General features: G+C 46.9%; 1 protein-coding gene across 3 annotated transcripts; it reads left to right on the top strand.

Annotated features, from left to right (window-relative positions):
• Nucleotides 1–7811: 7811 nt before the first annotated feature.
• On the top strand, nucleotides 7812–13832 carry LOC121599075 (zinc finger protein 835-like). Of its 3 annotated transcripts, XM_041926580.1 has the most exons (6): nucleotides 7812–8551; nucleotides 8706–9597; nucleotides 10671–11206; nucleotides 11289–11393; nucleotides 12692–12840; nucleotides 12975–13832. In XM_041926580.1, the coding sequence occupies exons 1-6, from the start codon at nucleotides 8072–8074 to the stop codon at nucleotides 13435–13437; spliced, it is 2625 nt and encodes an 874-aa protein (XP_041782514.1). In that variant the 5' UTR covers nucleotides 7812–8071; the 3' UTR covers nucleotides 13438–13832. The 3 variants fall into 3 exon arrangements, with proteins under 3 accessions (XP_041782514.1, XP_041782512.1, XP_041782513.1); XM_041926578.1 differs by having other exon boundaries at nucleotides 8706–9687; nucleotides 12692–13164; XM_041926579.1 differs by having other exon boundaries at nucleotides 8706–9687; nucleotides 11289–11390; nucleotides 12692–13164.
• Nucleotides 13833–15678: the final 1846 nt, after the last annotated feature.

A 15678-nucleotide genomic window follows, 5' to 3' on the forward strand; every position in this document is an offset into this window, starting at 1 on the left:
GGCTTTTTTGACCACATGGTATCATTTGCAATGGATGCTTGCGTACTGGAGAGGGAGAGATGGGGTGGAAGAAAAGAAAAAAAAATCATCGAACATTGACCGAAAAGCGCTTCATTAATGTTTAACAAATCGACGCGATCGGTAGATCGATCAGCAGCTTACTTTGCGTGCAAAAGGATCGCGACGACAGTTGGCCGTGCGTTTTTTTTTATTTTCAATAAAACCTTTCACTTTTGTACAGTTTCCATGGTGACGACTGCTGCATTCCTTGCAGCGTAAAGGTTTTTCAGCCAGCCCCGGGCTGTGTAAGTACCAATTTGTGAGCGTTTGGCTTTTATTATTTGTTCCTCCCTAGCAGGAGAAGGTTATTATATTGGCCAAAAATGGAACAGCAGCACTCCAGAGCAAAACGTGGCGATGCAATTGCATTTCCTTGGGCAAAGCGCACATCCTATGCACACATGCTCACACACCTTTGCAACACTCGAATTTCGTAGTTATTGAATTTTAATTACACTCGACGCTATTTTTCGCTCCCGCGTGGTTTCATGCTGCGTTTGTTTTTTTTTTCATCCGCCCGGTGCGTTGTTTCCCTTGATTTCATTTAGTGGCGATGCAAAGGATGCTGCAATTGCATCCTCAAAAAATGGCGATAAAAAAAAAACAACCACGCTGGTCAAATTTTCGGCCCCCGCTTCTGGCCTCAAGCAGAAGCCATTTTGGGTGGGGCATGGGGATGGAGCATTTTTTTTTCTGCGTGGCATAAGAGAGCCTATAAGAGCCGTGGGGGATTGACGAGGCGGGAAGCACAAATTGGATTTTCACATCACTTCCCCCATATTTTTTTTTGCAGTTGACCCCATTGCCCTTCGTGCGTCCAGCTACACGTTCCGACGTGTGGTCATTTCGGGTCTGTGGGCGTCAAAATTTTATTTTTCACGTTTCCACATGACGCGCTTCGATTGGGCAGTTTTTTTGTTTTGGCTCGTTGCGGGCTTTTCATCCATCAACAAAAAGGCACCCATGGAGTGAACAGGTAAGGGGTTGGCAATCATGCACCGAGCAAAGAGAAAAACACGATTGTTTTACGAAGAGAGAGAGAGAAAGAGACTGAAAAAACATCAAGCGTAGAAGCGCCACCGAAATGTATTTATTTTCCGTCTGACTGCAGTTTCGTCGATTGTTAACATTTTTAATTATTGCACCAAATGAATAATTACAGCGCCGGGCACAATTATTTCCCTTTTGACGTACGTGTATGCGTCTGTGTGTGTGTGTGTGTGCGTGTTTTATTTTTATTGTACACCGAAATCAGAATCGCCAACGGGGAATTTCGCATCCCCAGTAGCATGAAACAGTAGAGCAGTTCTTTTGTCACCATTTTTTGAGGTGTGCAATTTTCCCCACTTTCTCCATCCGTTCGAGGTCGTCCTGTGACGATGGGGGGATGTGTGTTTCACTAACGACGTTGCCCTTTGCTAAGGGCGCAAAAAAGAAGAAAAAGAGCAGAAAAATGTTGATTGAATAAAAAAAAATCTACTTTTAATTGCACACAAATGAAACTGCAATTCAAAATGTACTATCTACTGGTAGAAATGCTACAGAACAGTTTGGTAAAAATAGTAAATAACAAAACAAAACGAGTTCGAATTGTACCGCCAATCTGCATTTTAACACTAATTAATGCAACAGTCTCTGGTGAGACATTATTGATTGGGCCGTACATTTAAGGGTTAAATTTGTTGCACGAAACAATCGAATCTAGCAGGAGCGTTTAATTGATTGATTTACATTGCCACTGCGGCTGCACCTTTTTGATGCTATTTTGGAAGTTAAATAGGTGCAACCATACACCTGACAGAATGTAACAAAATCATTCAGTTTGAATAAATTAGTAGGATCATTATTTGGCAGGATTATTCGAATCCATTATTTTGGCGCCTAAAGTTATGCTACATTTCTTTGCTATATTACTTCCAATTTCTAACTGGAGCTTTGAAGCGCGAATTTTGTAGTACCCTATTCCAATAAGAAGTTTTGTATGAACCTATTTTTTAGGCTATGCAACAAATTATTCTGTTGGTCCAATTAAAATAGAGGGCAAAAGTGAACCATTTCCTTCTGGATCGCTTTAAAGTATTTGTTACGAACAGAGTTGAGCGGCACTGACAGTGTAGGATGGCTAGATCTATATCATAGGTTTGAGAGGTCGGAAGCGTGAAATATTAGCGAAGGATAATCGGCCAAAACGATAGGAAAAGATTAGATGGAACGGAATGGCGGTAAACCGAAATATTATAAATAGGAGCGAATGCTATATGAACGTTCTTTTCGGATCGAATCTCTGGGTAAATAGATTTTAATTTTGGCGCTCGCCTCAAGCTGCCTAAAATAGTCTACGGCCTGCAGAAATTTGAACGACATCCGAAAGCAGTTATAACAGTATTGTATCTTGATTTTATATCAAACATGTCGAATTATGTATAATGTAGTGATGTTACTCACACATAAGTTAGTTACAGGAAATGTTAATGTAAGTTACACGAAAGCGAACTATATCTACCCAAAAGAATGAGCTTGTAAGATATATAAATTGTGAATATCATTGTAAATTGCGTAAGAGAATGGTTTGCATACATTTGGGCGTATATTGCATAGTTATAAGTATTAGTCGCAAAGTAATGTGTATACATTTAGGCGTTCCGCAATCAGAAAAACACTGCTAATAGAAAATGTTTGAAGAATTTAAATATTACTCCAACTAGTTGGTAATGCAATAAAACAAATTATTCGCATTGTAACAGCTTAAACAAACAAAAATTCATAGCATGCTCCTCCAGTTTCATACGCCGAAAACTATGCAATCAGTGTGATGTGTTATTACAGCACTAAACATGATGAAACCTGCCTTTCAGCACCATTTTGATTCAATGTGAAAAGGTGTGGACGGTTAAAATGCTTTCCCCCATTTCCTTCCATATAGCTCCATCGCAATCGCGTCACTACACTCCAAATGTCACTCATCGTTTGGCGGCGTCTGTCGGTCATGTACACGCTATGACACCCTCTCCCAGGCTCACACACAGATCAATCTCACATCAACACACACACACACGCGGATGAGGATTTTTCGAAACTGAGATTTTCCTCCCCTCTCTCCCCTTTCCCATCCGCTGGCTTCTGTTGACAGGACGAGCACATTTAATATTTATTTCAATGCAGCGTTGGTGCATTTTTTGGGTATGGGAATTTCTTGTCCCGCTCTCGCTCTCTCTCTCTTCTCCGAGCAAAACGGGCGAGTCCAAACCAGACCGTCCAGACCATTGTTTCTTTCGGCATTCTTCTCTGGCCGCATCCATCTCCCCCTCATCCATTAGCGCACAACAATGGAGAGCATTCGATAATTAACAACACACCGCGCTGAGACTCGTTCGCTATTGTCGCAAATGCACAAACACGCGAACAAAAAGGAAGGACAAAAAAAAGTCCAACCAGCTTGTTTTATTATGCATTCGACTGTTTTTATTATCACTCTGATTATCCTTGTTTCTTTTTTTGGTTTTTGCTGTTGGTTCGTATTCAGTAGCCTTGCTTTCTTCTGCCTTCCTTTTTGCCGTTCGTTTGGGCGGCGTGGTGGCGCAAGGCGAAAGTCTATTGTTTTATGTACCACCTCTCATGTGCAGTCCGTTTGCTGCACACGCTTCGAACGTGCATTTTGTGCGTCCCATTGGTTCCCGGTCGCTGAATGTAAACAATAAATATTTGAGTTGCACATGCGTGGTGCATGCGGGTTCCGCGCGCGCCCCACCATCCCCACACACAGAGTGCGTTTGAATCTCGGCACCGGTGCCGATGCATTTCGATGCAAGTTAAATTGATGCGTTTGGTTTTGTGCCTCCGCTTGCTTCATTCCGTTCGAAAAGGTGTATTTATTTATTATCGAAAAATTGCACATCACAGTTCAGTTCTTCCTTTTTTTTATACCGCTGCAACCTTATACATTCTTCTGGCAGCGCCCACGGGAAATGCATGCATTGGTGCCGTTCGGTTTTTCGCGGGAAGCCCGAAACTCTTTCCATCGAGCGAGAAGCTAGCATCACAATTTTTGCTTTGGCGAGAGAAAATAGTAGAGAGAGAGAGAATGACTGGGTAAATGTAAAAAAAAAAGCTGCAACTCTTCTGGAATAAACCATCTCACACCAGCCACCTCCATGACCGTGGAAGTGAAATTTAAAATCCTGCCAAAAAGAGGAATATAATGCACACACACACACACACATGTGCGGGAATAGTATATTGAACGATTGCGCACGTGCAAAATGTCCTTTTATTGAGACCTAACTTTGGAGCGGAAATCCCTTTCGTGTTAGAGGTTTTGGGGGAGGAAGCAAGCGGGTTTTTTAAAAAATGCTCATCATCAAACAACTGGCGTCCCAACGGCTTTTGGCATTGCATTTTTACGACCGAACTTTAAATTGAGTCGCTTGGGTGCTATTCATTGTGTACTTTCATCGAGCTACAGTTGATTTACTGACAGGGCGAATCTTTCGCTGGGAAAGCTACAGTGGCGGGAACAGTGCAGAATATATTTGATACATCCAAGATGAATGATTGTATGATTGTAAAACGAAATAGAAAAGCACACGTTTCGTTAAGGGTTAATTAGCCATACTGTCATTGTTGGTTCGGAAAAACGCTTGCCGTTGCAATACACCAGGTTAAAGGATAATTCGGTACGATTTGTCGTACGTATTGCATACATCTAGGGTGTACTTTCGATTTATAAAAAAAACTGTTTTGTAACTGAAATGAATTTCGTGTTGTGATTGTAAGTAAAACAGCGTCCCATATCTCTTTTTATAAGAAGATTATTGAATTGGTCGTGATAATCATGTATTATGGAAAATCTCAGTCCAACATATATTTTGGCCTTTTATTCTACTAGGCTTTCGCAAGGAGGAGAGGGTACCTGTTTGGTTCCAGGATCGATATGGATTCATCTTCGGTTCCAGATAAGGTATGGATTCATGATCGGTTCCAGGAACGGTATGGGTTCATGATAGGTTCCAGAACCGTGATTGATGTATGATCGTTTCCAAAAGTAATGTCTCCTGGACTGGCATTAGGTCTTGTGCAGTTTTGAACCAGAATAGGTAATTGGATGGTGTCAGGACTAGTATGGATTTGGTTTTGATGTTAGGTCTCTTAAGAGTTCATCGTAAGTACCTCATTTTAATTAAGTTCCGAGGCCATTTATTTCGGTGTACTTTGTATAGTGAAGGGGTTCTTTGAAATTTAGCTGAGTAGCCCTGTAACCTGGCCAAATTGATTAGTTTTTAACAGAAAAGCTTACATTTATCTGTTCTTAGCTCCTACATCATTATTATGAAGTATTTTCATTTAATTAAGACAACAATATAGTTTTTTCCTCTCTATAGTTCAAATATGTTTTCATATCAACGCCAAGCAATCGTTTCATAGACTGGTTGTAGGACCCAATATGTGAAATTGTCAGTAAAAAGACGGTGTAAAGACAACGTTCGCCAATGGTGTTTTGCTTCATTTCACAGGCAACCAGAATAATTATCCAGCAGAGTAAATGCTACTGAATGTTATGGGGTGGGTACTTGTCTTGTATAATAACTAGATCTAGTTCAACTTCTAACATCCATAAAAGTTAACAAATATTGTACGCGACTGTAATGGTTTACAAGAAACACAAACTATTACATGTTACTGTGGGGAAGAAAAAGCGCAACGATACTAACCATTCATAAACGCACTTATTGCCAAAACAGTCGTTTAGTTTGCCATTAACTCGGTAACAAATTTCCTTTTTTTTTTGTAAACATCCTTCCCAACGTTGTGCCTCCCCACAGAGGCCAACCGGAACCGGAGCTCCCCCGGAACACTGGTGGGACCGAAACCAAGGTGGAAATCCATCACACCCGCTAGCTGGCTCTACCCCGTTTGCTCCTTTTGTGTGAGTGCCTTGAGATCTCTCCGTTCCGGTGTTTGACAACACCGCGGCGGGTGTTATTGTTATTGCAGCTGCAGTTAGTGCATCGTATATTTTTGTTATGTAGCCGCCACTCCTGCTCATCTTTTCCAGTAACGGTGGCTGACAAAAAAACAACAATACACTCACGCACACACACACACACACACCCTTTGCGCTGTCCCTTTCGCTGGCACCGGAAACGTGTGGAAAGAGCAAAATATAGCACACATAGGGAAGACAACTGTTTGGCGGCTTGCGCAAACGTTTGAAAGAAACGCCGCTGGCAAGGGTAAAAGAAGAAGTAAGAACATGAAGGCCAAAAGAGAGGAGGGGGGGAGAAGGCCACTGCAGTTTGTGCAATAGGCACGGCGGCGGCAAGTTTCTTCGCACTGCAGTTTTCCAATTTTTTAACTATACACACATGTAAGAAAAAAAAAATAGTGTTATTTCTCAACCATCAAACATTCGCACGCACGTCCCTTGAATGGGCGCGGGAAAATGGACACCTTGCTTGCGAATGGCTTTTCTTAGAACAAACAAAAAAATAATTACAAAATACAACATTCTTTTCAATTCTTTTTAATACTTACTGTCTGTGTTTGCAACTGGGCGTGTGGGGCCACCGATTTTCTCACCAAAATTCGCCCCAAAAAGCAGTCTGAAAAAACCCCAAAAAATTGGCTAACGGTTGTGTCACCTTTTTGCACAAAACGATCAAAAAGATGCTTTTTTTTAAACATATATATTGCACACCTCGCTCAATTGCACTAAACTGGCACGTCTTCTGTCCCCTTCCTGGAGCAGCCCGCTTTAGTTGCCGTTGAATGGACCCAACAAACAAAAAAAAAAACGCGTCCCCGACGCAGCGGTCAGCGGTTTTGTTTAATCGGCTCCGCGGTAATGCCGCGGTTCGTGGTGTTTGCTCCCGATTTTTAAGACACTGCACTGTTATTGCAGTGTGCGCAGAAACGGTAGCCGCAAACTTGGCGGCTTTCGCAACGCAACGCCTCCTTCCATCACTACCTGCTACCTTGGGGAGGGGTAAGTGTGCATCAGAAATGCACAAATACCGAGGAAAACCCGTGCCCGGTGGAATCGAGCTTGCCGAAGCTTTCTTTACGATCTTCCACCATTCATGGATAAATGTTGAGGTTATTGTTTTGCTTTTGGTTTCTTGTTGCATTTGTATCAACAAACAAGCAGCGAGTGTCGTCGTCGCCGCCGCCTCTAGAGCGACACTCAAGCGCTATTGGGAAACGCACGTTGCGACAGTAGCGGCGTTTACGTTGCACGATTCGGTTCCTAGAAAAGACGTGCCACAGATAGCGGGCAGACACTATCGGTTTTTAGTGCGCCGGTTTTACCTACACCACAAGCGGTACGTGTTTTACACATTCTTGAAATCATCCAGGGCGCGCGCGCGCTCCACGAACTCTCTTTAGCAGATATTTGCACCATTTGCTGTTGTTTTGTTGTGATTCTTTTTTTTATCGCATCAACAAGTTTTATTGGTTAAGCTAAAAGTCGATTTTTTTTCTTTTTTCTCTTTCGTTTGTATTTTTGTTTTAGTTGTTTGCTGTAGAGCGAGCGGCAGCGAGTTACCAGAGTACCAGAGAAAAGGGAGAACACACAATCATTTTGGTTTTTCTTTCGTTGCCTCCTTTACAGACTACACTCAGCTCGATCGTTTCGAGAACCAAACAAACAAACAAACAAAAAATTACAAAAAAAACAGTAAAAACAGAAGTAGAAAGAAAAGCTAGAACAGAACTTGCTTTCCTTCCCTCACCCCATTCCGAACCAGCCTGGAACCGTTATTCAACAGGAATGGCTCGCATGAACTAGACCTAGCGGCTTGGTTCCCCGGTTTACTGGCAGCGCCTTCACCGACACCGGTAAAGCAAAACCGAAGGAAGAACTCCCCAAGAGGCGGGCACAAACGCTTGCAAAAGAGAGAAAGAGACAGTTACAATAAACGCTCAGCACAAACAGTCGAAGCGAGCGAGAGAGAGAGAGAGAAAAAAGGAAGGCTTTCCAACACTGTCCGGAGGTGAGCCGATCCCCAAAACGATGGCAATCAACTTCTCGGCCTCGTTCGCGGCCTGCCTGGCGGCCGGGCTGAAGGTGCCGCGCCAGATCATGTACTGCATCTCGCAGGATACGGCCCCGTACGTGCTGTACAAGGATTCGCAGGAGGCGGCCGAGCGGGGGGCGGCCGCCGCCGCCGCCGTCCAGTGGGGCAATGCCGAGGGCCAGGCCATCTACCAGCAGAACGCGCAGAACCATCTGCAGGCGCACATGAACGGGGCGGCGACGCAGCAGCAGCTGGTGGCCGCGGCTGCCGCTGCCGCCGCTCAGCACCACCACCAGCAGCAGCAGCAGCAGCAGCAGCAGCAGCATCACCAGCAGACATCCGCCAATCATAGTCCGCCGAATCAGGACAATAGGCCACAGCAACCGGGTGAACAAGCGAATGGTCATCTACACAGCCCGGCCACTAGTCCGTATCCTGCGAATAACGGTCCAGACATTGAGGAAGATTTGATCAAGGTACATTTGAGTCGCGGCGCGCGCTAAGAACGGGTTGTGCGAAGACGCGAGCGAACCGGCGAAACGACTCTGCTCCGCCTTGTTAGTGTTCTGCGCTATACCTAATGGATCTCTCTCTCTCTCTCTTTGATTTAATCCTCTTTTCCCAACCCAGGTACAAAGCATGCAACAAGCCGTTCAGCACCAGCAGCAGAACGGGCAGCAACAGTTGGTCCAGCAGCAGCAGCAGCAACAGCAAGGTGGCAACAACTCCTCCGGCAATCATCCGAACGATCCGAACCAGCAGGGCAATCCATCGGCTCCCGGCTCCGGCGGTGGTGGTGGTGGTGGTGGTGGCGGCGGTGGCAGCGGTGGCGGACCGCCAGGACCGCCCGGGTGCTTCGGGAACGAGGCCGCCTCCCAGGCCGAGCTGAACTACTACGCGCAGCGGCATCACGCCGCCGGTCCGCAGGGCGCGATGCTACCGCCGCCCGGCTTCGCGCCACTGCACCACTATCTCAACCAGAAGGGCGTCCTGCCGGTGGGCATGCCGGCCGGGCTCGACCAGTCCGGGGCGCTCGAGCAGTACGGCATGCCGGACCTGCTGCACGGCGGCGCAAACGCACCCGGGAACGCTCCCGGTGCGCCCGGAGCAGCCGGCAACCAGCAGCAGCAGCAGCAGCAGCAGCAGCAGCAGCAGCAGCAACTCCACCACTCACCCACCAACGGTGGTGTCGCTCCGAACGGTAACGCCGGCACTGGCAGCACCACCGGCGGCACTACCGGCGGCCACGCCAAGTCGAGCAAAAACTCCGACCTGCGGCTGTTCAAGTGTTTGACGTGCGGGAAGGACTTCAAGCAGAAGAGCACGCTGCTGCAGCACGAGCGCATCCACACGGACTCGCGCCCGTACGGCTGCCCCGAGTGCGGCAAGCGCTTCCGCCAGCAGTCCCACCTGACGCAGCACCTGCGGATACACGCGAACGAGAAGCCGTTCAGCTGCGCGTACTGTCCGCGCAGCTTCCGGCAGCGGGCGATCCTGAACCAGCACGTCCGCATTCACTCAGGTGATAAGCCGTTCGGCTGCCCGTATCCGGAGTGTGGCAAAAAGTTTCGACAAAAGGCCATACTGAACCAACATGTGCGCACCCATCAAGGCGAGCGATTGGTTTTTTTTTTCCTCGTGACGATTTTACTATCTATATTACTTAGTTAATCTTAATTATGCACTCTCTCTGTCTCTCTGTCTCTCTTGCTTTCTCTCTCTTCCTTCCTCAATGTCATACACACATATTTACACTTTCACAAATCCACACAGACACAATCCAACATTTCTATCCCGGTTTTTGGGAAATCCAGTTCCTCCAGTTCCCAACCTTGTTACTAACCTTGCTCATCATCTTCATCCTCTCTCTCCCTCTCTCTCTGTCTCTCTATTGTGCGCTTTGGTGGCATCTTGTGTGGATGTCTTTGAAATCCTCGCCTCGGTGGGCGGCCATTTCCTAAGCCTTGCCGTTGGTTGTCTGGCAGAGTCTGGGTGCGAATTCTGGAGGTAGAAGCACATCTAGTCTTGAGTTGAAGAGCGACTTTTTTCCGATTGAAGATGCGCCAGAGATGCGACCCACATCCCAGAATTCGTCCAGAGCCAAACAGTCAACAGCTGCACACTCCTGCTATCTCACTAACATTCCTTCTACATCCTGTTGTGGCTTTTTGAACTGTGTCGTAGTGCTAGGCGTTTGCTTTTCTCCTACTTCCAAGCATGTGTTACATCCCAGTGACCAAAAGTAGCTTACCTCGAGCTGCTGGGCTTCCTCGTAGACTAGGCTACTTCCCAACCCCTTTCCCCACAAGCACCTGCTTTGCACGGAACGAGTCGCTGCCGCAAAAACAAAACAAAGCAAAAAAAGCCATGCTCAAAATTTACCACTACACTCGTCACACGATGGACGACCGTTTCGTATCATTGGTTCGATCGATAGATGCCGACTTCACTGTCGGGGCACATGTTGCGTTTGTTGGCTACTCGTACCCGTACTCTGTTAGACTAGACACAAAACTCTGCTCACGCGGCAAATCGGTCGATCTTTCACGGGTGTCGTTTTTTTTTTGTTCTCTTCTTGCTCTCCCTCCCAAACAGATGTGTCTCCGCATTTGATCTTCAAGAACGGTCCGCATGCGACGCTCTGGCCCCAGGACGTGCCGTACCCGCCCGAGCTGGAGAACGCCCAGCCGAAGGACGAGCAGGCGTTCGGCGACGAAGCGTCCCAGGGCGGGGGCGAGTCGCGCGGCTGCTTCTCGCCCGACAACTATCCGGCCTACTTCAAGGACGGCAAGGGCGTGAACCACTCCATCTTCGGCAACAATCTGCAGTATCTGAACAAGGCGACGGGTGGCAAGGCGATGCTGCCGGATGTGATCCAGCACGGCCGGTCGGCCGGTATGCCGCTGTACGTGCGCTGCCCGATCTGCCAGAAGGAGTTCAAGCAGAAGAGCACGCTGCTGCAGCACGGCTGCATTCACATCGAGTCCCGGCCGTACCCGTGCCCGGAGTGTGGCAAGCGCTTCCGGCAGCAGTCCCACCTGACGCAGCACCTGCGCATCCACACGAACGAGAAGCCGTTCGGGTGCATGTACTGTCCGCGGTTCTTCCGGCAGCGCACGATCCTGAATCAGGTAAGAAGAAAACAGGAATGTAGGGCCCAGCAAGTGTAGTTTGGGTTACTAATGTCTTTTCTTTTTTCATTTTCTTTAATAGCACATTCGTATACACACGGGCGAGAAACCGTACCGGTGTGGACAGTGCGGCAAAGACTTCCGGCAGAAGGCCATCCTCGATCAGCACACCCGGACACACCAGGTAGTTGTAAAATTTAGATTTCAGTTCTACATGGTCCATCATATCGGAACGGTACTGTTGCGAGACAACTCTCTATCTTTTATGGCTCCATATAATTCTGGTGTGGAGCCTAAATCCGTAATGTCACGCAAAAAAAGCTTTGGAGGACATGGAATATCAGTAGCGTATGGATTACCATGGCCTAATAGTGCATATTAACGATACTCTGATCTGATCTTCGGGTCTTAGTTATCTAACATTGTTCTTTTTTGGAACTACTGCCTTAATGGTCCATTAGTGGTAAATGGACTTGTCCAATAGTATGTGATCCTTTCCTGTTCCTGCAATTTCTTAGTTAGGTATCTGTCGGACTACAATGACTAAAATATCTCACTAATTTGAAACATAAATTCTTGCCCTAATATGATGGTCCTATAATATTTTCTCCGTTTTCGATCTTGACACCTCAATTTAGGGCTTGCACCTACTTTTTGTCCTTGTAGACGGGTTGATAAGCTCTTTATGGGCTCAGTCGTCTCATCGCAAGCGTATAGCATGGCCAACCCATCGAATCCTAGCGATTCAAAATCAGTTTATAGAAGTATTTGATTTTGCATTCAAAACAGACCCAATTTGTTAAGGATTTCTCAAGGGGTTCTCATTATTTTGAGAAACTTTTTTGACTCTTTCTCCCGGAAAGGGACCTTTATGTGATCGGAAGTGGACTGTACGGCATCCTTTTTGGGTAGACTTATTTGAAATCGAATTGGAATAAAATGCCGATTGATCTTCTTGAGATCTCTATACCTATTACATGGATTACATGGATTATATAGACCAAATTAGGCTCAGGTGAAAGAATTAAAATAAACCATCTTATATTCTTCCAGTTTTCCTTCTTATTAGACCACTTAACAACCGTTGTCGGTGTAGGTCTGCCATAGTCAGTTTATTTGCTTGGGCTTTCTAACATTTTGAGGAGTTCATGAACAATTCATTGAGCCTTTGCTGGGCAAAAATGGCATTTTCGGTTTTCCAGTTCTGTTGTGTATCAGATGGAAGTATGAACAAGATAATAAGTTACCTCTTAGCAGGTAATCTACTCAAAGTAGCAAATAAGCTGATTTTGTAAAGAAAAATGCATAACTTTAGGCGCATCAAGGAAGTTTGCATACAATGCAGGCTTTCGTTGCGAAACCTCTCCACAACAAATTGTTGGTACATTAGACCGGTTAAACTCCACCATTGGAAACTCCTGCTCAACAACCAGACTAATGCATTGTATCTATCCCTTCCCTTCCATTCCGACACCACATTTACAGGGCGATCGACCGTTCTGCTGCCCGATGCCAAACTGCAGGCGACGCTTCGGTACCGAGCAGGAGGTGAAGAAACATATCGACAACCACATGAACCCGCACTCGTCGAAATCGCGCAAGCAGGCCGCTCTAAACAACAACAACAACAACAACAGCAACAACAACAACAATAGCAGCAGTAACAATAACAACAATAACGACAACAGCGAAGCCGCACGCAACAACGGCACGGCGAATGGAACCAATGCCAGCGGCAACAACAACACAACAACAACGCCGCCACCGCCAACAATAATAACAATAATAACAACAATAATAACAATAACAACAACAACAATGGCATTATTGAGCAGAAGGTATCGCCCACGTTCCTGATGGACAAGCAGAACCAGCTGATCCAGCGCATGGCGGCACCGGTCAAGCACGAGCTGTACTTCCCACAGTGCTACGGCCCACCCTTCAACCAATCGTTCGTGGCCGGGGCGGCCGCAGTGGCGGCTGCGAATGCGAACGGGCAGGCGGCAGCGGCTGCCGCGGCCGCTGCGGCGGCGGCCGCCGCCGCTTCGCTGACCGGTAGTGGTCCACCCCAGCAGCAGCCGGGTGGAGCGGGCAATCAGCAGCCAGTGCCGCCGCCGCCCCATGCCAACGGGCCGTCCGTGCCGCCACCTCAGGTCTCAGCAGCCGCCGCTGCAGCCGTGGCAGCCGCGATCGTGGCCGCCCCCGTACCGCAGGCCGTCGTGGCGCAGTGATATCCGAGCGATCCACAGCATTTGGTTCACCTGCCGCAGCAGCAGCAGCAGCAGCAACAACATTCAGCACCACCCCCGCCACCACCACCACCGCCACCACCACCACCACCATCGTTAGCATCCGGTCCCATGCATCACCCGCTAGGTACGATGGCTAATGGGCACTAAACCAGCGCCGTTTTGGAGCCTGGCAGCGGATGGCCGGATGGTCCAGTAAATCGTCTCGATACTATGGTTTCTGCCACCGAACCCGAACCATTTTCAACCTAGATTGCTGGGTTAGCTTTTACAAACCGTGCAGCGATTGTCAAATTCGCGATCGACAAGGAGGAGAGATTTGTGGGGACAAGGAACAGACGGCCAGCAGGAACGCAGGTGTGCAAGATCGTAATCGAAACCAAGACTGAACGCGGGAGCAGCGGAGCGAGCGCATTTCAACGGGCGAGCGTAAAGGGAGAACAAGCGGACAAAACCTGTGGATCGGATCGAAGCAGCGCTTGAGCAGCGCTTAAGCAGCTGAGAGAGAGAGAGAGAAAGCGGAGCAGTAAAACACACACACACACACACACACTCGCTGTCCGGGACAGCAGGGGCAATGTGGGGGCAATGCAATGCCGCTCCCCTAGCAACGATTGGTTACCAGATGCAAGGAGCAAGAAGGGAAGCACTGAAGCAGGAAGACAGGCAAACGGGAGAGACTTCAACGCTGCAGCAAGCTATGAGGCCTAAACCAGGACGTATGAGAAAAATACCCTCAGCAAGCTAAAAAACAGGGTTGTCAATTTTCGGTTTTTTACCGTCATTTGTAGTTTGTACAAATCATTTTAAGCTCCTTTTTCTTTTTTTTTTTGTTAATTTTATTTACTATAATTTCACTCAACACGGGGCGGGCTTCACAACTCGCCAGAGCAGAACGGTGCGCTGCTGAAAAGCTGTGTCCACTAGATTAGAGCGAGCATTCGGTGAGCACCTGGCAGCATTGTTTTGTTTTTCGCAGGCACGCATAATTGTTTTCTTTTAAGCTAATTAGGTAGGCAAGCAACGGGGACACGACAGCAATGCATATACCTCTGTACGCGATCGATAAGACGAATAGATTTAAAATGTAATGTCTGCAAAAGCACACACACACACACACACACACACGTGCGCACACACGACGTACAAAGCGCCACACCAGCCACACAGTGTGTCTACCATAGTGAACAGTACTGTATTAACTTTAACTATTGGTCCTTTTTTATGGCAATCGTTAGTAATTTTGTTTTACATTTTATACATCTCGCTCATTCTCACTCTCCCTCTCTCTTACTCTGTTTCTCTCTGTGTGTCTCTTGTGTCGTGTACCGCGAATAGTGCAATAGCTACAGTATAGTACTACAACCTTTATACAAACAGATGGTGCTATTTTTCTTATTGAAAGAGGGCGTTTTTTACACCACTCACTCACACACACACATCCACACTCTCCTCAACCAAACCGAGCAACCGATGCAATAGACAAATGGCTACGTTTTTTACATATCCCGTTACACACCGCCTTTTTTTGTGCAAATGAAAGGGGCAAGCGATTAAAGGGTGTGACACGGGGTTCAGATTTTTGTTGTTTTTTTCTCGGGTGGAGAGATGAAGCGAGATTCACGTAGAGTTAATGAAGATACCGCAACCGCAATAGAGGGAATACAAGGTGGAGAGGATCAACGTTAGTGCAATTAAGTTATATTATACAATACAGGCAGGATATACTACTATAGTTACACAAGCAAACCAAGAGATGCAACACACACCCGAACACACCACGTACACGCAGCCGGAACTCTGGATGTGCTTTTGTATCCACTTGTTCTCAACGCTCGTTCAGCCCCTTTCCCTCCGTCTGGGGGAGAGGGGAAACATTAGGCAGGCGCCAACCAGTCACTGCTGGCAATAGTTAAGGGACCTTAGTGAGGCAGCAAGCAGCACTCCGCTCTATCAAACAGCGGGGGGAGTGATCTTACTAAGTCACCGAACAGACACACATAGAACACACGATAGAACAATATACAGTTGTTATTTAGTACCTACAATATATACAATAATAGAGAGAGAGACAGAGAGACAGCTAGCGGGACAGACAACATGGGACACACACAACACACACATAAAGAGAAGAGATAGCAGAGAAGTAGACAAGAGTGTAAAAAGAAACCAAGAGTTTAGTCAACAATAGTAAATCAAAGTAACATTGATCAGGATCGCACA

Source organism: Anopheles merus, chromosome 3L (genome assembly GCF_017562075.2).
Source record: "Anopheles merus strain MAF chromosome 3L, AmerM5.1, whole genome shotgun sequence".
Classification (NCBI taxonomy): domain Eukaryota; kingdom Metazoa; phylum Arthropoda; class Insecta; order Diptera; family Culicidae; genus Anopheles; species Anopheles merus.